The sequence below is a fragment of the Doryrhamphus excisus genome, linkage group LG17, assembly GCF_037039965.1.
Source record: "Doryrhamphus excisus strain RoL-2023G ecotype Guam linkage group LG17, RoL_Dexc_Guam_v1.1, whole genome shotgun sequence".
Classification (NCBI taxonomy): domain Eukaryota; kingdom Metazoa; phylum Chordata; class Actinopteri; order Syngnathiformes; family Syngnathidae; genus Doryrhamphus; species Doryrhamphus excisus.
The window spans coordinates 3,379,231-3,407,202 of NC_136373.1; the positions used below are offsets into that span (position 1 = coordinate 3,379,231).

At 43.7% G+C, this 27,972-nt stretch overlaps 1 protein-coding gene across 2 annotated transcripts; it reads right to left on the reverse strand.

The window, feature by feature from the left end:
* Positions 1-34: 34 nt before the first annotated feature.
* acap3a (ArfGAP with coiled-coil, ankyrin repeat and PH domains 3a) lies at positions 35-27,955 on the reverse strand. 2 transcript variants are annotated; one of them, XM_078797902.1, is made up of 26 exons: positions 27,605-27,955; positions 27,248-27,507; positions 18,407-18,464; positions 17,959-18,078; positions 16,656-16,709; positions 12,329-12,387; positions 12,049-12,232; positions 11,453-11,497; positions 11,276-11,371; positions 10,426-10,500; positions 9,610-9,621; positions 8,450-8,562; positions 7,374-7,425; positions 7,192-7,292; positions 7,005-7,116; positions 6,656-6,864; positions 6,376-6,445; positions 5,131-5,228; positions 4,836-5,053; positions 4,665-4,754; positions 3,737-3,826; positions 3,447-3,661; positions 3,188-3,297; positions 3,004-3,114; positions 1,906-1,967; positions 35-471 (listed from the first exon to the last, which is right to left on the reverse strand). In XM_078797902.1, the coding sequence occupies exons 2-26, from the start codon at positions 27,292-27,294 to the stop codon at positions 365-367; spliced, it is 2,508 nt and encodes an 835-aa protein (XP_078654028.1). In that variant the 5' UTR covers positions 27,295-27,507; positions 27,605-27,955; the 3' UTR covers positions 35-364. The 2 variants fall into 2 exon arrangements, with proteins under 2 accessions (XP_078654028.1, XP_078654027.1); XM_078797901.1 differs by having other exon boundaries at positions 3,737-3,833; positions 4,663-4,754.
* Positions 27,956-27,972: the final 17 nt, after the last annotated feature.

A 27,972-nucleotide genomic window follows, 5' to 3' on the forward strand; every position in this document is an offset into this window, starting at 1 on the left:
TTAAATTATGCACAGCTGACATCCTTTTGTCTGAAACTTTATTGCATCTCAATCAATTGAACTTATTCACAGTAAATATTCCAACTTGGCAACTTGGAGAATAATTTGCATTTAAATACATGTAAATGAACCATGTTTATAATGTTTCTGGCTTTAGTTGTGCTCAATGCTTCATAATTCAGTCAACAAAAATCCATCAGAAGACAAGACCTGCAAATCCTCATGGATAAAAAAACAACAATAATAAAAAAAGCAGCACTAACATAGTGTTGGATGACGCATGTAAAAATCACAAGAATGAGAAGAAAATAATGCTGCAGAAGGTTTACAGCTCCAAGCTTGTCCACCAGAAGAAGGTTATGGACTACCTGAAGGAGTGCCTGAAGTGCACACTCCTCCTCTTCAGCTTCTCAGGATTATGGGATGCCATGTGTGAGAACTCTCGGAAGATGTCCAGGTATGTGGCGTCTCCTGTGGAGCACATGTAGAAAAGAAATGTTTTGATATGCAAATTAGGATAACTTCATGAATGAGTTAGCCTGCTCTTTCAATGCTGAGCCCGTATCCATGGCAACACCTCAGTCTAAACACACAGCATCTTTTGTCTCCACTGAGACCACCTCAGTCTCAATAAAAGGGAATCTGTCCCTCAATATAATTGTAGACGGGGTAGTCCACACACTGTTTCCTGTAACAGTGGTCCAATTCAACCATCCATATCGCTTATCCTCACTAGGGTCGTGTGCTGGAGCCTATCCCAGCTGACTTCGGGCAAGAGGCGGGATACATATAGACAAACAACCATTCACACTCAATTTATGCTGAAATTTTAAAAACGGTTAAACTAAAATACAAGGATTTAAAAAGATGCATTGAAATTGTCAGTGTAGTATTCCACATTGGTCACTAGGTGTCAGTATTTGCTCACTGAGACAAGCACTGGACTTGATTGCTGGAACAACAGGCTTACATTGGAGGTTTAAATGATCAATATCAACACAGGCTAAAACACCAGAAGCTGTTTTCCGGTGTTTCTCCTACTAGCATGCTGCTGATGAAATTGCTACACAATATTGTGACACACGTTACTGCTAAAAAATGTCCCTCCCACTGTTTATCATTGTGGGATTTACCACCTTTATATTTATACATATATTTTTTAAAGGTGCTGTAAATATCAAATATCTCCCTTGTGATTGAATGTTTAATTTGTTTAAATTAGATTTAGATTAGTGGTAGTTAGAAGTTAGTGTTGTCAGGAAGTATAAAAGTGGAGAACAGTGCAGGAAAGACGACTGCAGAGCAAAGCCAAAGAGTTAAGTCACATGTTAGTTTATTTCCAGAAGCATCTAAGACGACACAGACCATATTTGGGTTAAAACCAAATGTAACATCCATACTTAGTAGTACTCAGTACACAGCGGTCGGACGGGACAAATTAGTTAACAACATTTTAGGGCACTCACACACACTGTCTCACCTGCGATAATAAATTATTAAAAAACAGACAAGGTATAAATAAGAATATTAAATGTTTACAGTACACATGTTGACAACTTGTTAAAGGTACTGTTAGCTATGTTAAAAAATAACACAGTTGTGTCTGTGTGTTCTGCAAAATAAAATGTAATAAAATATATTTAGTTAAAAAAAAAAACAACATCTGTATTCTTGCTCAGCTTTGTATAAAAACGCAGAACAGCACCGGATAGTGCTGAACAACAATTTTGGCATAAAGCACCGACAACATCATGGCTGCGATGTCACCATTGGTGCGACACACTGAGAGTGGAGCCGATTGTGTAGGCCTTATAGTGCCCTAGCACTGTGCAATACTGAGGAAAATAAACTCCTGAATGCACCGCCTGTACTGCTGCTCTGTGGGGCTGCTGATGGGATATTGACCTGGCTGTCCAAAGGGACCCTCCGACTCACGCATCTCCTCGTTCATCCTGGCCAGACGCAACCTGGAGAAAAAAATAAATAAATAAAAATTGAAGTTAGAGGCTTAGATTTATGATGTATGCGCTGGAAAAACGTGATCAGGATTACAGTATAATTTGATACACCTTGCAAAATTATAATTAAAAACACAAAAAGCACAATGTGTTGGTTCATCTTGTGTTGCAATACCACTTTTGTCCAAAGGGGGAGACAGTGAGTCACCATAAAAAAGAGCTGCTACAGCAGGGGTCTCAAACACGCGGCCCGCACTAGTTTGAGGCCCCCGCCTTGATATGAAAGTTTAATGTTTGATATGGATGCTGTATGGTATCATGTACCCAGAAAAAAATATTACATTTGATTAATGTTCATGTTAAAGGTTAAATAACTGTTAATAGTTATCCTCCCTATCCGTGTGGAAGTGGTAAGTTTTTGGCTATTTAAGTTTAAAGGAAATAACTTGAAGGCTACCGTTTAGGTCGCTAGCTCTCTCGTTTGCGAGTTAGCATGTGTCTCAAGACCCTGCAGTTGCGCAATATGTTGTAAATAAAAAAAGTATAAATGTGACTATAGTCGTGTTTTGTCATGTCTACAGGGCTCTAATAATGATTTGTTAATTTTAATCTAAAAAAAAAATAATTTGTCTACCCACCAACTATATGTGGTTTCTTAAGTTTTTATTATTTGCCGTTTTATTATTATTATTATATTTATTTATTTATTACTGATTAATTGATTTTCTTTATTCTTGATTTGTTTACTTATTTTTCATCTAATTTTGTGTAGAAAAATAAAAAGTAAGATATTTGAGAACAGTGGAATGTTTTATCAGAGCTTTTCTTGTAGAAAATTGAAACCAAAGCAAAGTTTATTAATTTTTCTGTTTTTAATAAATGCGTTTTTTTTTTTTTGGAAAACCTGATGCGGCCCAGTCTCGCCCAGACCCTAGCTCCAGTGGCCCCCAAGTAAATTGAGTTTGAGACCCCTGTGCTACAGCATCAGTCAAATTTGGCCAACATCTGAGCTTTTTGGTGCAAAGTGTGAAAGAAAAGAACATACAGCGTGACGATGTCCGCGTTGGCTTGCTGCACGGCTATGCTCAAAGGATCATGGCCGTCCTCGTCGCCGTCGCTCTGCGTGGCGCCTCTTTTAAGGAACAAACACACCTGCCTGGGATCGAGACGAGCAAACATGTTAGCGTCCTGTACAGGAGATAGACGGCGGTTGACGTGTCTTCACTCACCCCGTGTGACCGAGGTAGGTGGCGTGATGCAGGGGGCCCCGCCCTCTTGCGTCTCTTTGGTCCACGTCGGCGGCGTTCTGGAGGAGGAACTCACAAGCTAGCAGGGAACCCTTAAGGGAAGCAGACAGCAGTGAGCACGGTTTTTGCATTGTAACTTATTTAATGGATCATATAAACAGGATCTATGGACACATATCACTGTAGGAACATCTTCACAAGAGAAGATCTCTGAATAGTTTTTGTTGTTTTGAAAACCTACCCCAATCACAGCCTGTATGAGGGGAGTCTTCCCTTCGTCGTCCTCGTTGACCATGTTGACGTCAGCGCCGTGAGCCAGTGCCTCAGCCATGACCGGCAAGTTGCGAGCTTTGGCCGCTTTGTACAGCAGCGCCCCCGGATGGAGGTCCCTCAGGTCCTCCGGGTCCGAAAAATCGTGCTCGGCCTCGCCGCTGGAATCCTCTGACATCTCACACTCTTTAGGATCCAGGATGATGTGTCATGACATTGACGCCAGTAGCATAACGCGATCAGCGGCTAGCGTTAACTCACCCTCCTCTGTGACGCTGTCCACCACCGGTCCAAAGACCAGGATGTCTGTGCTGCCGTCGGTGCTGCCCAGGCCGCTGTCGCTGCTGAGGCCTGCCGGACCGGAGAACGCCACAAAATGGACACATGAGTCAACATGATCCAGACTCATGTTGACATAACTGAAACTGACCATTACTTCTGACTTTGGCTAACGACACAACAAGGACAGACGATAATCAGTTTTGTTTGTTGACATGGTTTTCCTCCATTTGTGTATACTCCTATCTGGAGGACAGAAAGTACTTGGAATCGGTAACTGTGTCTCAAAACAAATGGTTATGACTTGTGGGGTTCCCCAGGGGTCAATCCTGGAGCCCCTATTGTTGAATCTGTACATGCTCTCTTTAAGGCAGTTGACTGCTGAATACCAAATAAGCCCATCTACCTGCACACACGCAAAACTTTAAATTATTATTATTTATTCTAAATAATTTGTACAAATTACTGTTCACGCTGTACATTGTTCATATTTGATGTCATCTATTCTCCACATTATTATTTACTGTTTATTAATTTACGGGAGCCAGGCAACTAAATTTAGTTAGCAATTTATCTTAAAATCTAGCCATCTAGCTAGCTAGCCATCTAGCTAGCTAGCCATCTAGCTAGCTAGCATCTAGCTAGCTAGCCATCTAGCTAGCTAGCCATCTAGCTAGCTAGCCATCTAGCTAGCTAGCCATCTAGCCAATGGATTCCGATCTTAAATATAACAGCCATATTAAATCACTAACATTGTGGGAGTTTAACCACTTAAAAATCAAGGGTACTTCGGACTTTGACACGGTGCATCAGGACTTGACAAGCTGGTCAACATAAACAGGGTCCACTATTAACCACAATGCTCATTTTTAAGAAAGTAAAAGTCAGCTTTTATTCTCTTGAGACTCACTTCGAGGGCCGGACCCGGTGTCGAAGTAGGAGAAAAGTGAGTCCAGCTCATCTGGACAAAACAAGGACTCTCGTCTAAACTTGGCAGCAGCTACACATAAAAAACAAGGTGAGACATTGTTGGTCAAACACTGATGAGAACAACTCCTAGGGTTGGGTTCTAGAATGTCACCTGAGGAGAGGCTGGACGGGGAGGCGCTCCTGAGCTCCTGCCGGTACCAGCGCTGCATCTTGGGTACCGTTGTGGCACTGTTGTGCCTGCGGCATTTCTTAATGCCCGAGCGCCGATCTGACTTTCTCTGACCGTTGACAAGAACCTGCATGCTGGTCAGCTTCTTCACAAACGTCTTCTCCACGTACTTGGCCTTGATCCAAGCCTCCTTCTCCTGCCTGTAAAACCCACAGCAGTTTTTTAAGTGAGAACAGTCACTTTAAAAAAAGAAAAAACACGCCATTTTTTCCCTTACCTGGAACTGGAGGGCGTCGGCTTCTTCACACCTTGTTGTTCCTGATACGAACCCTGGTAGATGTGATTGATGACGCTGTTGCCCAGCTCACACATTAACTACAATGTAAGGATAACACATCAGCTGTCGCCATGGCAACCACCCATTGGCTTAATTCATAAATCTTTCAAATAAAGCGGAAGTCCACCTTAGCATCGCGTTAGCATAGACTGCTTTATTGTTTTTACCTTTGACTATTGACAGTGCTTCACTTCTTTTTACACTTGTATGGCATTCATTCATTTTCTACCGCTTTTTTCCTCATGAGGGTCGCGGGGGTGCTGGAGCCTATCCCAGCTGTCTTCGGGCGAGAGGCGGGGTACACCCTGGACTGGTGGCCAGCCAATCACAGGGCACATATAGACAAACAACCATTCACACTCACATTCATACCTATGGACAATTTGGAGTCGCTAATTAACCTAGCATGTTTTTGGAATGTGGGAGGAAACCGGAGTACCCGGAGAAAACCCACGCATGCACGGGGAGAACATGCAAACTCCACACAGAGATGGCCGAGGGTGGATTTGAACCCTGGTCTCCTAGCTGTGAGGTCTGCACGCTAACCACTAGACCGCCGTGCCGCCCACTTGTATGGCAGTTAATGTTTAAAAACTTTGGTAATGGTAATGGTTTTATTTCATTTGAACATGCATCAGATTACAATTGAATGCATCACGTAATCAGTTCACAGTTCCACATGTCCAAAAGGAGAAGGAAGAAGCAAAGCTTATTAAATCCTACCCCTCCATCTGGTACTTTTACAATCAGTAACTGTTACATTTGTTCACTTCCTGCTTTCCTAATATAATTTTTAAATTGTTTTTTAAATTATTAAATTAAATTATGTTTTTTGTCCCATACCGAAGTACGAGGTGATTTAACCATCCAATGCCATAATGGGTACCATAGTAAGTGTCAATATAGTGATATATATAGCACATCATGACTGGTTCAAGACTCTTCATCCTTGTATTTAGCAAACATCAACTGCTTGTATTGTTTCTTATTAAGTGCCTATACACTTAATAAAACTTTTATGTAAGCTATAGTTTGACCATGGAAGATGTGCTTAATTATCAACAATTATCAAGTTACTGCAATACAAAAAAAAAAGGGAGTGTGAGGTGTGATCTTTATCCTATCAAAGTGTTTCAGAATGTTATTGTTCACAGCATTTCTAATTGCAGATAAGATCAACTCCACCTTCAGTAATTCTGGTTCCCACGAGTCCAGCGTGAGCGAGCGCACTTTGGAGCAGTGGACGCCGAGACTCCTGCGGCAAGACGTCAAACAAGTAACTGTTAAAAGCGTGGCTAGTGCTTTCATTCATATAAAATAGCCGCTCACTAGCTAGCTAATGTCATGCTAATCACGTTCCATGGATGTAGTTACCGGTATCCAGGAAACAGGCAACGCCGTGTCTGGCACGGATTAGGAGGACTCATGATTATTCAAGAGAAACTAAACATCAACAACAACCAACCTGTGGATGCCGGAGCACTCGATGCACAGCAGGACTCCCAAGTTGATGGAGGCCCAGCGAGGCTCCACCTGGCCGCAGTCGCAGCACTGCTGGTTGCCCGGGAGACACTGGATCCTCTGTAGGATGCCCTCGCCACGCCCACCGCGCTCTCGCATGTCACTGGCTGAGTCGATGCTGCTGGTGGACGGCGAGGCCGTTCTATCCAGACGCTGGATGGTTATGAAGAAGATCTTTAACTGTTTTTTTTTAATACTAAACGGACTGGGAACATTTTACAACCGGTATCTGAAGTATAAAAATACCAAAGTAGGTGACAACAAGGCCGTATTTACAACCACGCCCTCCTCACCTCGATGTAGAAGCTGTCTGGGCTCTCTCTGTAGGCCGAGGCGATGCTGGCTTGGACCGCCTGAATCCATGCTTGTCTCAGCTTCTCGGACTCGGCCTGTAGCATACAGCTCCTGGCAAGAAAGACAGGATGACGCTTTGTTAAAAACACATTATGCATTAAAAAAAAAATCATGAAAAAGTCCTACTTGGTGGGGGAGACGACCTCAAAGCAGAACCTCCTCTCGATGTCCTCGCATGGTTTGACGGAGCACAGGCGGAGGTCGTCCACCACCACCGTCAGAGAGTCCTTTCGATGAAGATAAAATTACGCTCATGAGAGTCAGCCATGTTGGATAGTTGTCGTGACCGTTCGTGGAGGTGAACCTGCCTGGAACTTCTTCTGATAGACCAGCTGACTGTTCTGGATGGAGAACCAGCGTCTGGGGGGCATCAATAAAAACATTCCATCAAAGTCCAGAGGGGGCGCTTGGGAGCAAACAGTATCACCAGGAGGAAGGAATCCGTCATCGCGGTTCAGACATCACTCAATCACTCCACCATGGTTTTTCTAAATTAATTATTAGCCATAGAATATTATTATTATTCATTCATTCATCTGTCTTTGGGCGAGACACCTCGGACTGGTGGCCAGCCAATCACAGGGCACATATAGACAAACAACCATTCACACTCACATTCTGGAGGAAACTGGAGTACCCGGAGAAAACCCACGCATGCACGAGGAGAACATGCAAACTCCACACAGAGAAGGCCCGAGGGTGAAATTGAACCCTTGTCTCCTAGCTGTGAGGTCTGCGCGCTAACCACTCGACCGCTGTGCAGCCCCAGTCATAGAATATTGAAGTACAATTTCTATGTACAGTAGTATTTTGTTTACCTTCACACTGAAAGTACTCAATCATGGCATGTCCGACATGATAGAGTGAAAAAAAAGTTCTCCTCCTAGTCTGTGTGGAAGTGGTAAGTAAATAAATGTGAGGTTAACTAGTTAGCTCAGAAGCATGCTATATGCCATGAGCGGTGGCCTTATGTCCCTGCAGCGATGCCGTAACTAGCGCAATGTGGTGTAAACGCCGTAAAAGAGAAGTGTAAAGGTGACTATAGGGATGTTATTTCATGTCTACAGGGCTCTACTAATGGTTAAAAAAAATAATTCTGAGGTGTGGACTCTGACTCAAACCGTATTTCAGTGGAAGTCATTGCAGTAGGTCCTGTTTATGTCAACAACTCGACGATGTGGACTAACTCATCCAGTCCTGGTCCACTATGAAGATCTTATTATAAAAAATGCCTCCTCCAAAATCTTCCTTGCAATCCTGCTGTGTCAAAATGGCTGCCCTGACTTTTGCACCGTACTGTATCAACCAGCGTCATTAATGTTCGGACATTTCTAGTACGTTAATGAGTGATCTCAATCCAATCATCGATGTAATTAAATCTCACCTGTTCCACGTCTTGAAGGCGTTGCTAGCCCTCTTGAACAAGTATCCCTCCATCACCACGCCGTTAGGGGCGTCCACGTTGAACTCCGGCTTGGAGTCGTCGTAGGCAAAGTCCTGAGCGAGAGAGAGAGAGAGAGAGAGAAAGAGCGGGAATGTCAAGTATAGAGAAGCTGCATGTTCCCGTGCACGTTATTGTGCGACCGTGTGCAAAAGGTCACATGTTCAAGGTGGAGGCAGGATGCATCCTCATGCGTGTGGAATATTTCATAACACAGCCGACTCAGTGACTCATGACGGTTACATAAACATGGTCCATGCCGCGTTGTTGACCTACAAGCGTACAGGCAATGCTTTAAGCCACATTTTAACATTTAAGTGTAAAAAGAAGTTAACCACCATCAAACAAAAATATACAAATATTCATTCAGTCGTTCATTTTCTACCGCTTATCCTAACGAGGGTGGCAAGGGGTGCTGGAGCCTATCCCAGCTGAGTTCGGGCGAGTGGGGCGTACACCCTGGACTGGTCGCCATGCAGCCAATCACAGGGCACATATAGACAAACAACCATTCACACTCACATTCATATCTATGGACAATTTGGAGTCGCTAATTAACCTAGCGTGTTTTTTGAATGTGGGAGGAAACCGGAGTACCCGGACAAAACCTGCACGGGGAAAACATGCAAACTCCACAGGGGGTGGAATTGAACTCGGGTCTCTTAGCTGTGAGGCCTGCGTGCTAACCACTTGTACACCGTTAGTTAAACAATTAATATGAAGTCATATTATGGATAACAATTACGTTGATCCTGAGTTTGGGCCACTTTTGTTGATGTCATATGACATCAGTCTGACATTAAAGGCAAATTATGACGCTTTTTTCCACTTTTCTGACCTATAAATGTAGTTAAAATGTTGTATTCTCATGTTAAACCTTGCCAAAGTTTCCGATAATGAGGTTTGCGTATTTGGAAGTGAGTCCTGAAAGAAGTTTGGGATGGCTCTGAACGCTTGGTTTCAGAGGGAGTTCCAACACTGGCGGTTTGTGATGTCACAGATGGATGGATCATCATCATATTTTCCCTTCGCAGAGCTTTTTGCTTGACGATCAATAATTTGAGTATGAGTATTTTGAGTGGAAAAAATACTGCAGTACTCACCTGCATGAGCGTCTGCAAGCAGTATCGTAATCAGCAACCACAGAAGAAGAACAAAAAAAAACGATATTAGAAACATTAAAGCAAGGTCACGTGAATACAACAACACGTGAATCTCAAGTGCTGGATCAATACTAACAAATGATTATACCAACAGCGTCCACGTGCACAGACGGGCACGCCTGGAGGAAGAGTGGCGACCATCTGACAGGCAGATGGTTGCTTTTGGCGTGAAATAAACTACGCCCGTGTGCAACCAAGGAGCTGTTTAAAGCTGCAATTCATCCATTGAAAAGTCAGTAGATGTTTCCAACAGGAGTTTAAAAAAAAAGCTCCTTCAGCAATTAATGTGCTTGAAGAGCAGACAACAGCAGGATTAAAATCTCATCCAACACTCAAATCCACCTGATTTAAAGCTGCGGCGCGTTTGTTAGGGAGATTAATATAAACACTCCCTTAATCCACTCATCCCGACAGACCCAACAAGTCGAGCAGCAGAAAGGACGTTCATCTCTGCATCACTACTTATCAATAGGAGTTTTGTCATTTGTTTAACGGCTCAAAGAGCTGTGTCAACTTTGTGTCGACAATCAGTGTTACAGCACCCACTAGTGGCCTGGCATGCACATTCAGGACTGTTTTTCCCCCTAATTCCACGTGCACAAGGGTTGTATTCAACTTCCAAAAGGGGAACAAACATTTCTGTTCTTAGCGACACTGGTTGTCAAGGAAACATGCACCAATACAAAAAGCCTGGTGGATAACAACAACAACAACAACAAAAAAAAGCAACTTCTTTCTCTCCGGTGAACAACTCACCCTCTGTTGGATGGTGGCGTGTTTGTGTGCCATCTCTCTCTTCTCCATGGCAGAATCGATCACCAGCTGATCCAGCTGAAAGGAAAAGAAGAGTAAAGTAAAGACAAGAAAGCTAAAGGCAGAAAATTCGACAAAGACGCCAATTCAATTTCAAACAGCTAAAATAATGCATAAGGCTAAAAATAACCAATTAGCTAAAAATGTCATTTAATACTTCTCTACAAGAGAGGAGAAATATGATCTCAGGGAAGATGTACATTTGAAACACTTATATGCTAGGACTACGTTAAAAAGCCATAACATTTCAGTATGTGGAATCAAACTATGGAATGGATTGAGCCAATTCAAAAAACAATACAAGCAGTTGATGTTTGCTAAATACAAGGATGAAGAGTCTTGAACCAGTCATTATGTGCTATATATATCACTATATTGACGGTTACTATGGTACCCATTATGGCATTGGATGGTCATATCACCTTGTACTTCGGTACAGGACAATAAATTAAAAAAAATTATAATTAAAAAAAACAAAAACAAAAAAAATACTTAAATTATATTATGAAAGCAGGAAGTGAACAAATGTAACAGTTACTGATTGTAAGAGTAGCAGATTCAGGGGTAGGATTTAATAAGCTTTGCTTCTTCCTACTCCTTTTGGACATGTGGAACTGTGAACTGATTATGTGATGCATTCAATTGTAATCTGATGCATGTTCAAATGAAATAAATAGAATTACCAATTCTACAGTGCAAATTAATACACTGAGTTTGTTGTATGTTTGTTTTTTCCTAATTCTCCAAACATCTCGTAGAAATGATCCCCCTTTGAGTTGTCGACTGGGCTCACCTCGGCCGCCAGCTTCTTCATGTAGGGGTCAATATCATCCAGGAGGTTGTAGCCCTGCTGGAACAACGAGTACTGGGCATGCATGAAGGACAGCATCTGGATGGATGATGGAAATATTAAAAATGGTAAAGAAACCGACTCATGTTGTCCAGTGGGTGAGATGTAAACAAGACTCACCGCATCCAGGATCTCAAACTTCTTTTTGGCTTGGAGGACGTTGATCTACAGGGAGAAGATGCATGTCAACATGCTGCGTGATGAATATACAACTGTATACTCTCTGTGTTGGGGCACTGCCCCTAGCGGTTAGACTGATACAGTGTTCTCCTTGTTTATCGCTTAGTAGCCAAATGTTTTAAGGCTGTAAAATCCATTAGCATACACTTTTCTCAGACAGGCATTTACACTCAAAAAAGTTCAAACCTTGTATTAATTTTAATGATTAACTTACAGGATTTAATGTCCCATCCTCTTGGCTATAATTAACGCATTTACAGTTACTTTGATGTTCTGTGTGACAAACCTGGTAAGACTTTATGGCTTTGTGTTACTGCACTGATGCAAACCTAAATAGCATTTCATGCTACATTTCAGAGGTCACTTATACATGGAGCACAACTCGCCTGGGGACAATTTCAATAACAGATGTCTAAGACTGGCCGCTGGCAGACCAGGCCAAGAGCTACAAATGAAATGGACCGACAACAAATCCTCCATTGTGGAGTCCGATCACGTAACAGAGATTGTAAGGTTGTGGAGGTGCATGGTCTGACCTGGAGAACGTAGTCCAAAGCAAGGTGTCTGAAGCACTTGCGAGTGATGCTGAGCGAGCTGGTGGCTTCCTCCACCTCGTGAGGTTTGTTCCTGGGCGCCTGGGCGTTCTTCACCTGGGCGATTTCCATGTCTTCACGAACACGGTCAAAGTGCTTCTTGGTTTCCTTGAACTTGCGCACATCCCTAAACGTCATAAGGAGGACATTTCACACAGACATTCCCGCTGTAACGGTAGATCCTGGCATTTATTGGCAACAATTGCCGTCAAAGATGACTCACTCTTTGACAAAGTGCTGCAACTGCTGCTTGACAGAACGCTGAGCCTGGTCAAAGAGGATCTGGAGAAGAAACGAGGGCACATCTTACACAACTCAACTCAAATTTGACATGGTGGAACCTTTAAGTCCAACACAATGATCATTTTCCTCATAGGAAATAATGTAAGTGTAAATAATCTGTTCCAGGGTCAAACTGTGGCCACCCTCACATCTTGATGAATGTTTTTCAATCACATGCTCCCATTACTGTATATCACCCCAAATATACACTCACCACCCAAATCATTAGGTAGCGTAAATGTTCTAATTAATGCCTCTATGGTTGTGGCTGTAGGCAACCTCCTATCTATCAGCATTCAGCAACTTCGGTCTAGGTTTGCAAACGCTTTATAATGTTGCTAATCATCTGTTGGCGTGGGAGTTCATTACCAGAATTACAACATTGGTTCTGTTGTTGCTGTGTCATGCTAGCATGTTTGTAAATAAACAAGAGGGCTAAGTTTCGCCTTCCACTTTCTAATGCGTGTTTATGATCTTCTAAATATGATTTTTAACATTATTAGAGACCCTAAGACATGGAATAAAACCCATATATAGATACATTATATATAGATATAATCAGACATAAATGCTTTTAAATGGCACTCGTATTACCCAATATAGTAGACTAAATAAGAACAAATTTAGATGTAATTAAAACTCCTGTCGAGCAGTGTTACAATAAATGTGCTCCCCTAGTGTCACAAAGCAATTACTGACACCTAGTGGCCAATGTAGAATACTGTACTACAGTCACAATTACAATGGTTCTTTACCTTGTATTTGTTCATTTAACCATTTAGATATTCTGATTATTGAATGAAATAATAACACTGCCCACTTGTGTGCCAACAGGCAATGAAGTTTTCTCATTTGCATATTAATGATGAACCTATTAAAATGTCACTAAAAAAAAAAAAGAGGAGGAATATCGGCATTTCCACTCCAAGACAGGAAGCTTTTCCGCACACTCATAGCACATGCTGTGATTCCTGCGGCATTCCGCCTAAATAGGTCATCCAGACAAAGGGGGAGGTGGTGCTGTATTGGACATGTGAAGGGTGGGGTGGGGGGGGGGGGGCAGGACTTTGGTGAAATGTGAGCCCACACAGACATGCTGTCAGACGTCATGTGGTATCACTGTACCCCAGCATGTCCGTTTCCGCTTCTTCATTCCACAATGTCAGGAAAAAAAATGAAGATTTTATACGTTCCAAGACACAATAATGATGGTGACTCAGATCTTACACCCGATACCACGTTCAAAAATAGGCGACCTCTTTTAGGGCATGTTTGTTCTTTGGCGGGTAAACCCACAAATACGCAAAACATCCCACTCATGCAACGTCAGCGAGGCAGCGGAATAAACTTTTTGACCATAATGGAGGCCCGACGTGAGCACAGCCTGTTAAAGTCAACCGCTACCGACTTTGTGGCGTTTGAGCGGCCAGAGGAGAGAAAACAAAATCAAGAGTGTTGACATCCTGGCTCAAGGAAGCTAGTACCGATCTTGTACTGCGTCACAAATGGAACACTTCCGTCTGTCATGTACTGCATTGTTCTCTTTTGTTTTGTTTTCCTGCTTTCTCATCTGTGTGTTTATTTTCTCTCTAGGAGACCTTTCACTGGAGCTATGCACACCTGAGCTGGACTGAAGGTGCCCTACTTACATACACCAGGATCACACTGGATCCTGGTGCGTTCAAGTACAACATTCTGGAATGGTCGTCTCAGTCCCCAGACCTAAATAGCTATGACGTAGCAAGATGGAAGAACGCACACACTAGCAGGTTCACGTCAGAGGTTTGACGCATCCGACGTACTTTAATGTGACATCATATCACGTGATCAATCTGTGGAACGACACATTCCAAGAACGCTGCTCTGACTCATGGATTCACCAGGAAGGTCGTGAGCACGCAGAACAACTCATGAATGTCCCACTCTGACTGCGGGACAACAAAAGGCCTTTTGTGCGTCGGGAGTCTTTTAGTCTTTTCTCCCTGAGAAGACTTTATAAATGGACATGTCCCTACAAAAGGATGAGGGAGGAAGTGTTGGAACAAACTGCGTCTGTGTTTTAATACGTTAAAACGCATGGAATTAGCTTTCTCCGGGTGCTACTATTTGGTGTGATGATACACTATTAGGACATATTGTACCTCTGACGTAAACAACTAATGAATCAGTCACAGGTTGGATTATTAGCATTTTGGTCAAATGTGTCTGTAGCTTAAATGCTAATGCGCTAATGTTTCTCCACGCCTGTGTCTGACAGAGTGTGTGTATTTGATTACATAATAAATGTATAATGAATATAGTAGTTATATGTGTATATGAATGAGGATGAACAGGTAGCGCTTAATCTTATCTGTGGATGTCCAAATGTATTTGTGGCGGGCCACCATGAAACAATTCATGTACAGTGAAGAAAATAAGTATTTGAACACCCTGCTATTTTGCTATTTCTCCCACTTAGAAATCATGGAGGGGTCTGAAATTTTCATCGTAGGTGCATGTCCACTGTGAGAGAGATAAACTAAAAAGAAAAATCCAGAAATCACAATGCATGATTTTTTAACAATTTATTTGTGTGATACAGCTGCAAATAAGTATTTGAACACCTGTGTATCATCTAGAATTCTGACCCTGAAAGACCTGTTAGTCTGCCCATTAGAAGTCCACCTGCACTCCATGTATCATCCTGAATCAGATGCACCTGTTTGAGGTCGTTAGCTGCATAAAGACACCTGTCCACCCCATACAATCAGTAAGACTTGAACTTGTAACATGGCGAAGACCAAAGAGCTGTCCAAAGACACCAGAGACAAAATTGTACACCTCCACAAGGCTGGAAAGGGCTACGGAGCAATTACCAAGCAGCTTGGTGAAAAAAGGTCCACTGTTGGAGCTATCATTAGAAAATGGAAGAAGCTAAACATGACGGTCAATCTCAATCGGAGTGGAGCCCCATGCAAGATATCACCTCGTGGGGTCTCAATGATTCTAAGAAAGGTGAGGAATCAGCCCAGAACTACACGACAGGACTTGGTCAATGACCTGAAAAGAGCTGGGACCACCGTTTCCAAGGTTACTGTAGGTAATACACTAAGACGTCATGATGTGAAATCATGCATGGCACGAAAGGTTCCCCTGCTTAAACCAGCACATGTCAAGGCCCGTCTTAAGTTTGCATATGACCATTTGGATGATACAGAGGAGTCATGGGAGAAAGTTTTATGGTCAGATGAGACCAAAATAGAACTTTTTGGTCATAATTCCAATAAGCGTGTTTGGAGGAAGAAGAATGAAGAGTACAATCCGAAGAACACCATCCCTACTGTGAAGCATGGGGGTGGTAGCATCATGCTTTGGGGGTGTTTTTCTGCACATGGGACAGGACGAGTGCACTGCATTAAAGAGAGGATGACTGGGGCCGTGTATTGTGAGATTTTGGGGAACAACCTCCTTCCCTCTGTCAGAGCATTGAAGATGGGTCGTGGCTGGGTCTTCCAACACGACAACGACCCGAAGCACACAGCCAGGAAAACCAAGGAGTGGCTCCGTAAGAAGCATATCAAGGTTCTAGCATGGCCCAGCCAGTCTCCAGACCTGAACCCAATCGAAAATCTTTGGAGGGAGCTCAAACTCCGTGTTTCTCAGCGACAGCCCAGAAACCTGACTGATCTAGAGAAGATCTGTGTGGAGGAGTGGGCCAAGATCCCTCCTGCAGTGTGTGCAAACCTGGTGAAAAACTACAGGAAACGTTTGACCTCTGTAATAGCAAACAAAGGCTACTGTACCAAATATTAACATTCATTTTCTCAGGTGTTCAAATACTTATTTGCAGCTGTATCACACAAATAAATTGTTAAAAAATCATGCATTGTGATTTCTGGATTTTTCTTTTTAGTTTATCTCTCTCACAGTGGACATGCACCTACGATGAAAATTTCAGACCCCTCCATGATTTCTAAGTGGGAGAAATAGCAAAATAGCAGGGTGTTCAAATACTTATTTTCTTCACTGTATGGAAAACACACATCTAATGATTGACACATACATTTTATGAATTTCTGTTCATGTATAGCAGTGGTTCTTAATTATTTTCTGTCACGGCACTCAGGGGACACAAACGCAACAAAAATGGAGAGCGGTGATGCCTACTGTTGCATTAATAAAGCCCAAATTCACCATGAACGTCCACAATTTCAACAAACAGGAGCGTCACATTGACACTGAACACACCAACAAGTACATGGAGTACGAGGGGACATGTGAGGACATACCATGTGGTAGTTGATGATTTCCTGAAGGCTTTCTCCACACTTCTCAAGGCACTCCTGCAAGAAACAAACAACAAAAAAAACACACATTTTGGAACATTGCTAGCCTCCATGATAGACAAAGAAAAACATCCTGCCTTAAAATAAACATTTGCAAAACTAAAATGAATTCCAGACACAGCGAAACTTGCTGAGGTGAGCTTTTTTCCCTCCATCTTTAAAAGGGGAAAAGAACAAAAGCTCTTTTTTTGGCTTTTACTGTGGAAAATACCAATGTGGACCAATGTGGAAAAGAAAGTCACCATTAGTCATGAAGCCAAGTAAGCTTTTAAACACGGCTAAATGTGAGTGGGAAGACATGAGCTGGACAATAACACACATTAAAATAACAAGCATTGCCTCTTGCTAAAGTGACACGAAATAAAAAGACAATTAACTAGTGTATCTATTATTGTTTTGCATCATATTGACATATTTTCTACATTATTTGTAAATGAGAAAAATCATCAGTATGACCCAAAGTTTGTGGTGGGAGCAAATTCACTAATCTTATTTGAATATTATGACAGATCCCCAGCTGCACGGTGGACGAGCGGTTAGCACGCAGGACGAGCGGTTAGCACGCACGCCTCACAGCTAAGAGACCCCAGTTCAAATCCACCCTCGGCCATCTCTGTGTGGAGTTTGCATGTTCTCCCCGTGCATGCGTGGGTTTTCTCCGGGTACTCCGGTTTCCTCCCACATTCCAAAAACATGCTAGGTTAATTAGCGACTCCAAATTGTCCATAGGTATGAATGTGAGTGTGAATGGTTGTTTGTCTGGCGACCGGTCCACGGTGTACCCCTGCCTCTCGCCTGAAGACAGCTGGGATAGGCTCCAGCAGTAGAAAATGAATAAATGAATGAATGACACATCCTCGCCAGGATACCCAACAACCCAACATTACCCAACATTTCCTTCTGCACATTCTACCGTGACTGCCGCCATTTCCGCGTTATTTAGTTCCTAAAAACTGCAGGCCTCAGTTAAGGTCAGTGTTCATCTCAATTTTACCAGAAAACCTGGCATGAATGTAAATCTGCATTTCAGAAAAAAGAACATCATACCACCAGTAAAATATGGTGGAGGTAGTGTGATGGTCTCGGGCGGTTTTGCTCCTTCAGGATCTGGAAGACTTTCCTTACAATTCTGCAAAGATGAGGGGGCCCAAAACAACATTCTGTTCTATTATGATTTCTGTCTTACGTAGCTGTCACCCTTATGACCTTTAACCTCCATCTTTGACTTCATTTGTCGACAACTCACCGAGATCATTCCATCCTTCTTGCACTGCTGGGACAGATCTCGGATCCCGTTGACGAAGAGCTTGTTGGCGCCGACGTACGCCTTGCCGGCTTCTATCATGCCGCCGCATAGCTTCACCAGCTGTGTGGAAGACAGACACAGTGCCTACAATTAACGGCTCAATTCGATTGGCCACGGTCTCTTACAAGTTGCTAGGGGCGTGGCCTACAAAAGCAAGTAACCGTAATTAGTTATTAGAGTTAAAAGTCCTAGGCATTAACATATGTGACTGTAGACAACATACTGATTAACTCCACAAGATGGCAGTAGTCATGGATGTTACACTTGCCATACTGTTGTTTACAATTAACTCATCAGCGCTCATTAGCTCTTTTGTTTTTTCTACTTTATTTCTTTCATCAAAAAAAAGGCATATGTACAAAGATAGGTACAAAAGCGGAGGTCTTACCTTGTCAAGTTTTGCCTCTATCTCCACAACCTCAGTCTCTACCTCGTCAATATTTGCCCTGATAAAAAAAACAACAACAGAAGTTGACCATCATGCATCCATTAGGATCATTCATGTCATGAAAGCACATTTCCAACTATTTGCACAGTTCCCACGTTCTCCAAAGTTATTTGGGCATTTTGTCAAAGGATGACATGCAACAGGTCGAGAGGTTGACAGCGCCGCTTAATTGACCGAGACGCCCTCCTGGGAGGACTTGGTGTCTGTCAAAACAAACAAAGAGAGACGAGACGCAGCGAGGACAACAACGTGGATGCCTCGTGGCTCGCCCCGCTACCGAATTCCACTGTGTCAACACCCCCGGAGATCCCACACCCAAAAGCATCTGGAGTCGGGACCACAGTGAGATTTAAAGGCAAAAGCCCAAAAAGAACCACTCCCTAACATTCTTATGTTATCAAAGAATGTATGAATGGACACAAATGTGGACTTGTCCACTCGTCGTGCGGCGCAAACAGCTTCTATGAATCTGGGACGACTTTCCATTTTTGAGGTCACATGACATGTTTGTCCCTCCACACTGGAAATAGTCAACCGTCTTCTCAAATTACCCCACAAGGTTCCAAACCCGACCACGATAAGTACATTTGCAAAATAGTAAATGGCATAAAAATAGCATTAAAAAACTTTCTAAATAAAATGTTTACCTTAATTAGAGCCCTGTAGATATAAAATAACACCCCCATAGTCAACTTTATAACACGGTGAGATTCCTTTTCACTTCCTGGTTGCTGCAGAGCATGTATGTCAACGGGTACGATGGAGAAACTGCAGCACTATGAAAACACTACAGTCCACCTCGCTCATCCAGATGTGCGTGCACCAGCTGCTGTCCCGCAACAACACTCCCTCAGGCAATGACCCCCCCCCATCACCACTCATTGCACAAGCCTCCCATAATGGATGCATAAGATGCCCGGGGCCCGTCGGCATGGCAACCGGGGCTAAGTGGGCCGCAGAGAGGTCCCTGGCGTGCTGGCGAGTTGACCGCAAGAAGCTGAGTGGATAAACACCATTAGAGTCTCATTAGGAATCCATTAAACTCCAGTGGTGGGGGGGACATATGAGCATACATCAGCAACATGACTGGGGAATGTCTCAGGTCATCTTTATCAGCCTCAGAAAGAGTTGATGTAAGAGCACTTAACATGCTTCATGTTGTTCTAGAATGGAGTTGGGAATCTTAAATAACCTCTGAGATGAACCCCAATCATCAGTACACTCGCGATGAGTATAACAATAGTCAGACTCACAAAAGAACACTAAACTCATCACACAGCAACTTAACACTCCAAAGATATACCAAAGAAATACATGTACCAATATGAGTTTACAAGTTTTCCCATAATGCATTGCAGATGAGCAACAGATTCATGGTACTTGCTGGGCGCTGCAATGACATCAGCCTCCCTCTGGACTCATCTAGCTACCTCTGGTGGACAGAATGAGCCTTGAAGCACCATCCATTTATTTCTATGCTGCTTGTGCTCCAATTAAACTCACAATGGCACATGTTTGTATTTTTATTATGTATACCTTTGAGTGTTCAGTTGATGTGTGATGAGTTTAGTGTTCTTTGTAAGATTGTTATATAGTGTAATGGCCTACAATTTCCAATGAGTTGACAAGCTTGGTGTGAGTTTTACAGTCTTACCAACTGAGAGCTAATTATACCAACAAACAACCAACCAAACCCAAACTTGTACTTGTACTTTAGCGTGGACTGTGATGCTCAACAGATCAATAGTAGCAGCCATTGATCCACAGCGACCACAAGAGGACAATCAGGACTCGTCTATACATTAATTCTCTAGACTAATTCTCACTCCAACAGACAGAAGGCTTCCTCTGCCTTTTAGGAGGCCACATTGGGGATAAGAGGTGCTATGAAAGGGGGGGGCTCCGGGGGCCAAGTATAGTGAGTGTCCTATTGTTAGAGAGCTGTTTCCTGTCTGCAGCAAAGCAGCAGCATTTTGTTATGGTATTGATCGCTTTATTGTGTCCTAATTGAGGCCTGGGTTACACGGCTGAATGGCTTATGGGAGGGCGGTGACATCCCTGAGGATATTCCTTTCAGCTACATTGAACAGATACAGTTCGCTGGATTCTTCTTTGCCGCACGGCTACAAAACAACTCGGAGAATCATTCATTAAAAGCATCTTGTGAACAGCAATGGCAGAACCTTAGCAATAAAACCTCAGCAATAATGGAAAAGTGGAGTGGGCGGGTATTAATTGTATTCGTGGCAGTCGCTGTGTAAATCAGCCTTGTTAGCATCCCGTTGGCCCTTGACCAAAGTGCACATATTTCTCTCAGATGACTGCTGCTTCTGGCGTCGTACGCCGGCTGTTGGTTCCCAGGCTGGAACCCAATTGGACAACATTCTCGCTTAATACAAGCAGACGATTCCCGCCTCATAAATAAGAGAACATTCTTCAGCAGGAATGCTAAAATAAAATAAATACTGTAAAACAGTGTGGAGTCCTGGCGAAGCAGTCAAAACGACCTATGACCCCAGCTCCTTCTGGCATCTGAAGACCAAAGTCAACAGGGTTCTTTCTGTGACATAAGGTCGATGCGAATGATCGGTTGTGCTATATCTTTGTTGATGTTCAACACTGCACACATGTCCTTCTCTAAGTCAGTCTTCAAGTCGTTTAGCAGACAAGTTGAGGTTTCCGTGTGGTTAGCGCTGCATTAGCTTCTTCAAGTCAGCACTGGATGCAAACAGCTGATGACAAAGCCGGTCTATAATAAGATCACTCGGAGGTTCTATAAATGCAACCTTCTATTACAGATCACTTCCTCCTGACACCGGTCGGCGGTCTTGGAAGCTCCGACTGGACCACAGCTGCAAATGTAGGGATCTCTGAAGCTGGACAGTCTTGCTATTGGGTGACCTTGAAGAGCTCCGGCTTGGTGGTGAAGTCATCCCATAAATATTGACTCCTACATTGATAACACCAACCAGTAAATGCCCTGAAGTACACTCCTGCTTGGGGAAGTGTGTCCGCAGACTTGGTTTATCAGTTAAAGGAAGTCTGGCTCACTGTGACATCACAGTTAGCCACATATGTTTGGTATACTGTAATCCTGACATATAATTCTAAATCTTTAGTAGGGATGTCCAATAATTATTAGTGTCAATAACTGGTCCTATACGTAGAGCTCAAACTAATGCTGTCGGATATCTTGCTCACTTCCTGGTTCTCCACCAATCACTACATAATGTTGTTAATTTATGCAAAATTATGGTATATATCCTGGAAAATAAAAAATAAAACTAAAAATGTTTGCATGTTCTCCCCGTGCATGTGTGGGTTTTCTCCGGGTACTCCATAGGTATGAATGGAATGAATAAGAATGAATGAATGACTGAATGGCTATTGTGAGGGAGGCTGATGTCATTGCAGCGCCCCAATGAATCCGTTGCATTCAGGGGAAAACTTTCAAATCATTTTAAAACTTGTATTGGTATATATTTGTCTTCCTACGCATGAGCGGAATGGTTCAGCTAGGTCAGTCACTTTGTTTTCCCAGCTGATTCCATTATGCTGATGAAGTCAGAAGATGTGACGTTGGTTGTACGTGTGGATATCAGATGTCTCGTATCGTTTGAAGAGAAAACATTTGTGAAGACCAATCGCAGATGGCAAACATCACTAGCATAACATCGTGTTTGCATCGGGAATAACGTAAATGAACATATATGTTGCAACGAGGACGGATCATTCATGGTGAGCGCCTGTTATTTCTTACATTTCTGAGACTTTTTTGTGTTAATGATCTGGAGTGCATGAGAAAGTGGAAAGGAAAATATCGATCTCTTAGCCACGATACTTTATTAACAAGTATATTAGCACAACAGAACCAATGTTGTAGTTGCAGTAATGAGCTACACAGTCAGCATTAACACGCATGACTTTCACAGTAGCAGTGCTCATCTAAAGGTATACTACTACTACTACTACTACTACAATATTTTCAGTCATATTTTCTTGTCTGCTTTCTGACTGTGTGAGTGTGTCTGAGTGTGTGTGACCTGAAACACAACACGTAGGTTCAAGCTTGAGGTTTGTCAAATCTGATTAATCCATATCAGCTTTCCTGGTGGGGGGTAAAAAAATAAGTAAAACCAGATGTAGTGGATTTATAGCTGTTGGTCGGTGTGTGTGCAGAACACGGGTCATAGTTTTATTTGGAGAGTCTTCACATTTTTGTGTGTTTGTGTAACAGTGCTTGACATGTCCACATGACTTTGGAACATTTTTTTTTTTATGGCGAAAAAAGACCCGGTTTAGGTCACCGGCATTCCAAAACATGATTGTGTATCCTCACATTCCGGGATATTATTCATATTCATATCCGAATTGCGGGCTGCACGGCGGACGAGTGGTTAGCGCGCAGACCTCACAGCTAGGAGACCAGGGTTCAATTCCACCCTCGGCCATCTCATTCATGTTCTCCCCGTGCATGCGTGGGTTTTCTCCGGGTACTCCGGTTTCCTCCCACATTCCAAAAACATGCTAGGTTAATTGGCGACTCCAAATTGTCCATAGGTATGAATGTGAGTGTGAATGGTTGTTTGTCTATATGTGCCCTGTGATTGGCTGGCCACCAGTCCAGGGTGTACCCCACCTCCCAAAGACAGCTGGGATAGTCTCCAGCACCCTCGTGAGGAAAAGTGGTAGAAAATGAATGAATGAATGAATATACAAATTGCACATATTGGAATTAATTTCTACCCTTAAAGAACCGCAGCCACCCCCTCATGCTGGCAGCACTCATGCAGCCCCAGACCAAGATGCTATCACCTCCGTGCTTGACTGTAGGCAAGACACAATTATGAATTATGAAAAATTATCCAAAAAAAGCCTGTAAGTGTGACTCCAGAGGCGGGAAAATCATTGGACTCGACTCCAAACCCATTTTGCTGGAACGTAGCGTCACACGTGTCCAAGCATCTGGTTTCCATTTCTTCCATCCCTCTCTCCCTCTCCTGTTCCTCTTCCCCCTATCCTTCGTCGCCTGCCTTCCTCCCTGTTCCTGGTCATGGGTCCGGGCCAGTATTGGGACCAGTGGTGGGCCAGGAAATGCGTCAAGTCTGTTGGCGTTTTAACAGGCGGTTGAGAATAAAGGTCAAAATGAGGGGAGGATGCTGACTCCCTTGTTACAACATCTCATCCTGACTCACACACGGAATTTTCTCCACTAAAATGACAAACATATTCTCCATCTCACTTTAAATGAGTAGTCCATGACCGGGATAAGACTTGGTAATGGGAGTAGGCCGTGTTGTGTGGATGTTATACTGTATTATGCATCCGTAGTACCAAGTCTTGCTATGAATAGCTGCACTTTGGTATGATTGGCTCACAGCCGTCATCAGCTTGTTGTGGTTCCTGATGACTTTGTCGCCAGTAGTCAGGATGGATGGTTGCATGGGAAGTGGTTGAGGGTCACGGAGGTTGACGTCATGGCCGTACTGCTGAGCAACACGAGGAAACACCTGGAGGAAACCTCGAAGGAAGTGACCGCTTGTGTGGTTCTATTGCCTCCACCTGAACCCGCTCACTGACTCATGTAAACCAGGAATCTTCTGTTTGGATGTGTTGACTTTTTGGGTCAGGCCGTTCATACCGTGATGGTCTGTCGCTGTAATTCAAGCCGTTCCATCTCAGCGGAAAGCGCTTCATGCTCCGTGTGTCTGCTATGTACGTCTGCTGCAAGCCGAGCTGCTTGCTGCTGAGCCCACAAAAATGCCGGGAAGACTCGCTGCTCGGCACCACCGTTGCTGGACCGTCTGTACTCCAAGGAATTAAACTATTTCTGTCTTGCAGTGTTGGATCGGCTTGCGTGTCCACCAGGAAACAAAGATGCATTATCTCAGTTGTAGGCCTGCACGGTATTGGCATGTGTGATAAATTCTAATGAATGAATGCATAACTAACATTTCTTGCATTTGGCAAATCCGATGCCGTTTTGCTATTGCTCTCGGTCTAAGTGGAGGACCTGCAGGTTTAACAAGAGACGATTGGATACCAAAGTACAGAGCAGCCCTTTCCTAAAAGACACTACACCACCGGAAATCTGGACTACTTTGGTTTTACAACACAGAAAGAATCACAGTTCTTTGGAAGTCGTGCTGTAAAACAATGACATTGGCGGTATCGGCATTGGCGGTATCGGCATTGGCGGTGTCGGCATTGGCGGTGTCGGCATTGGCGGTGTCGGCAATGACATTATCGCCATCGAGAGTATCGCCATCGACATCGGACCACCCGGGCCTCATGTAAACCTTCACCGCTACATGATTCCACTTGTAGCCTGACCGCTCTTTGACCTGCCAGCCACCACCCTGCCCTGGTGTCCCAGTAAACACCCCAGTGTGAGACCAGTGCTTAAAAGCTTCATCTATGACGCTTCTACTGTACGCCCTTTGTTGGCAGCATCTGAGGTGGTATTTTGCCGCAGGCTGCCGTGGCCTAAATATACACCCCACCTAGCACGGTCACATGGTGACTTCACCCAGCATCTCCATGTGTGTCATGTTTGGCAGCAATGAGTCCCCCGCTGGAAAAAAAAAACAATTGGAATGGACTACATTTGCATTTTTAGCCACACTTGCTGAGTTGACTACTTTGACATTCTAAAGTGTTTTTGTCCTGTCTAGTTTATTGTACACGCAAAAACCACGATACCGCAGAGGGTTTGGGTTATGTACCGCAAGGTCTGACACTTACTGCTGTGTTGGTTTTTAGACATTCATTCATTTTCTACCGCTTATCCTCACAAGGGTCGCGGGGGTGCTGGAGAGGCGGGGTACACCCTGGACTTGTGGCCATGCAGCCAATCACAGAGCACATATAGACAAACAACCATTCACACTCAAATTCATGGAGTCGCCAATTAACCTAGCATGTTTTTGGAATGTGGGAGGAAACCGGAGTACCCGGAGAAAACCCACGCATGCAAGGGGAGAACATGCAAACTCCACACAGAGATGCCCGAGGGTGGAATTGAACTCGGGTCTTCTAGCTGTGTGGCGTGTGCGCTAACCACTCCCTGTCGTGCAGCTCTGTTTTTTTTTTTCATATCAATGCTAATTTTGTTAGCTATCTGTTTTGCTTTCTGGCGGTTTCCCACCGCCTGACAGCAGAATGCGACCATTGTGCAGGGGAAGCGGGAGTGTCCTGCCCACGCTGACACGTCTGAGGCCAAGGATCAGTGGAAATCCAATGGCTGCATTCCGACTTCCTGTACTCCTCTTCATCACTCCAGACTGCAAGCTGTCAATACTGTGTGATGAAATCTCAAAGCGATGACTGAGGGATGCTGACTGATCGCGATGAACCTCAAACACCGAATCAGCACAGAGGGGAAACAGATTTCTCCCACAGGAAGTGGAATGTGTGAAGACATGGGGAACATGGACCGGACTTTCTGCACTGGCATTGCAGTGACGTGCAACATTGTGGAAAGTTCTAGCTAGTTCCTGTTAACTTTAATCCAAAACGACGAACAACAAACTTCACCCTATACACAACACACATGATATTTGGTGCATGCTAGGAGTCCACTGGGTCGGCGCCAGTTGGTGCCAGTTTGCGCCAAAGATGATGTGATTGGCGCGTAGTGGCTCACTGTGGTGCCAAATTAATGTTCACTCGGCATGTTGCCGTTATTCGGCGCCACAGCGAGCCACTACGCGCCAATCACATCATCTTTAGCGTGAACTGGCACCAACCCAGTAAACTTCTAGCATCATTGGCGGAACTTGGCTCGCGCCAGTGGATTCCAATAGGCAGATTGTTTGTGACATTTGGTGCCACTTGCATCAAGCAATTGGCGCGATGAAGATTTTTAACATTTTGAAATTTTCTTGCCGCCAAACTCAATTTTTGCAGCCATTACGAGCCACCAGGTGCCAGTTGGGAGGCAGTTTGAGCCACGAGGCACCTTATTGGTGACACTAGGCGCCACAGCAAATTGCATTGGCACCAGTGCAAGGGTTCTTGCACCTCGGTGTTCACGCTATCACATAAAAGTTGAAGATAATATTAAGAAAGTCGCCCCCTCATCGGAAGAAGTCGGACTATCCTGAATTTGATGGTCTCACACCAACGCTGCTTGTTCTCGTGGTCGTGCTGGACCAAACACAAACACACACAAGCTGCCAATCAGCAGTGACCAACCACTTTATCCAAACAACACATGGATGGAAAAGTCAACATTTAACGCCTCACAACTCCCCATCTGAAGGTTAGCTTGCTAGCTCGTGAATATTCTAGTCATGCTAAACTTCATGTGTTTAGCATGACAATGGATTCAACAAACAACTACATGTACTGCTACATTTAGTGCTAACTGTTCGCCCTCGCTAATAAACACATTATAATGGGACTGTGAATGCATTATAATGCTGTACGTGACACATGACACGACACTATCTAGCTACCTTTACTGTGTTGAGCATAATTAAAGCAGCAACTTAAAAAAACATTTTAAAAAGGTGCTTTTCGCTTCTAATTGGCCAATACAGCCTAGAGAAATTGTGCTATAGCGCCACCTGTTGCTTCGGCGTGTACTTTATATGTGTTTAAGATTTCATAGAAAAAAAACAACTCATGAGTTGTGGACTATTTTGAGTCTTCGGGTTGTACTGCTGCATGTAGCTAGCAAGCTACTCCAGCATAACTTAATTTAACGTTCCAGCAACAAACCCACAAGTATCATGCAAATAAACACACAATTAAATAACACCCAAACGCCTCACTCACCTGAAGCGCGGTGAATCCTTGACACATTCTTCGAAGTCCACCGTCATCTTTGTGCCCCGCTGATTTGTAAGTCCTTGTCACAAGGCGGGGTTCATGTCCCGGTAAGGGCTGCGGTGTGAGGGTCGTTGTCGACGTCTCTTCGCCGCGCTTCGCTCTTTCTGACCTACGCGGATGAGCGGTACAAACGCCCCATCGACGTGCTGAGTTCATGATCCTTCAGTTGGCCTCGTACGTTACGGATTCCCACATAGATGTCGCCCCTGAAATACGCGTAAATACATAAATGGCACGAACGACATTTAATCCTCATTTAACTTCAGATAAACTGTGTGGACAAAAATCAGTGTCAATATTTACCTTACACATACGACAGCGTTAAGAGGCGACTGTGAGAACAATCAAATTTCCCAACTCGCGCCTGAACGCAGCACATGTGCCACCCTCCTCGTGGGAATGAATGAAGTATGACGTCACGCCCCAGCATGTTCCCTTTTGGGGGAGACACACAATCAAGACTAGAAAAGACAACGTTGAACTGAACACAAGTTTGTGTTTTGTTGTCGACGTCCTCCTGTGACTAAAATAATACAAAATGCCACAATGATTTTTGTCATAAAATGTGTTCATTTTGTATGCAATGTGCTTTGTAGTAAAAACATTGAGATTTCTGAGTGTTCATGAACGCATTTCACAACCATCTCGTGCCAACGAGGAAGTGTTCTGAG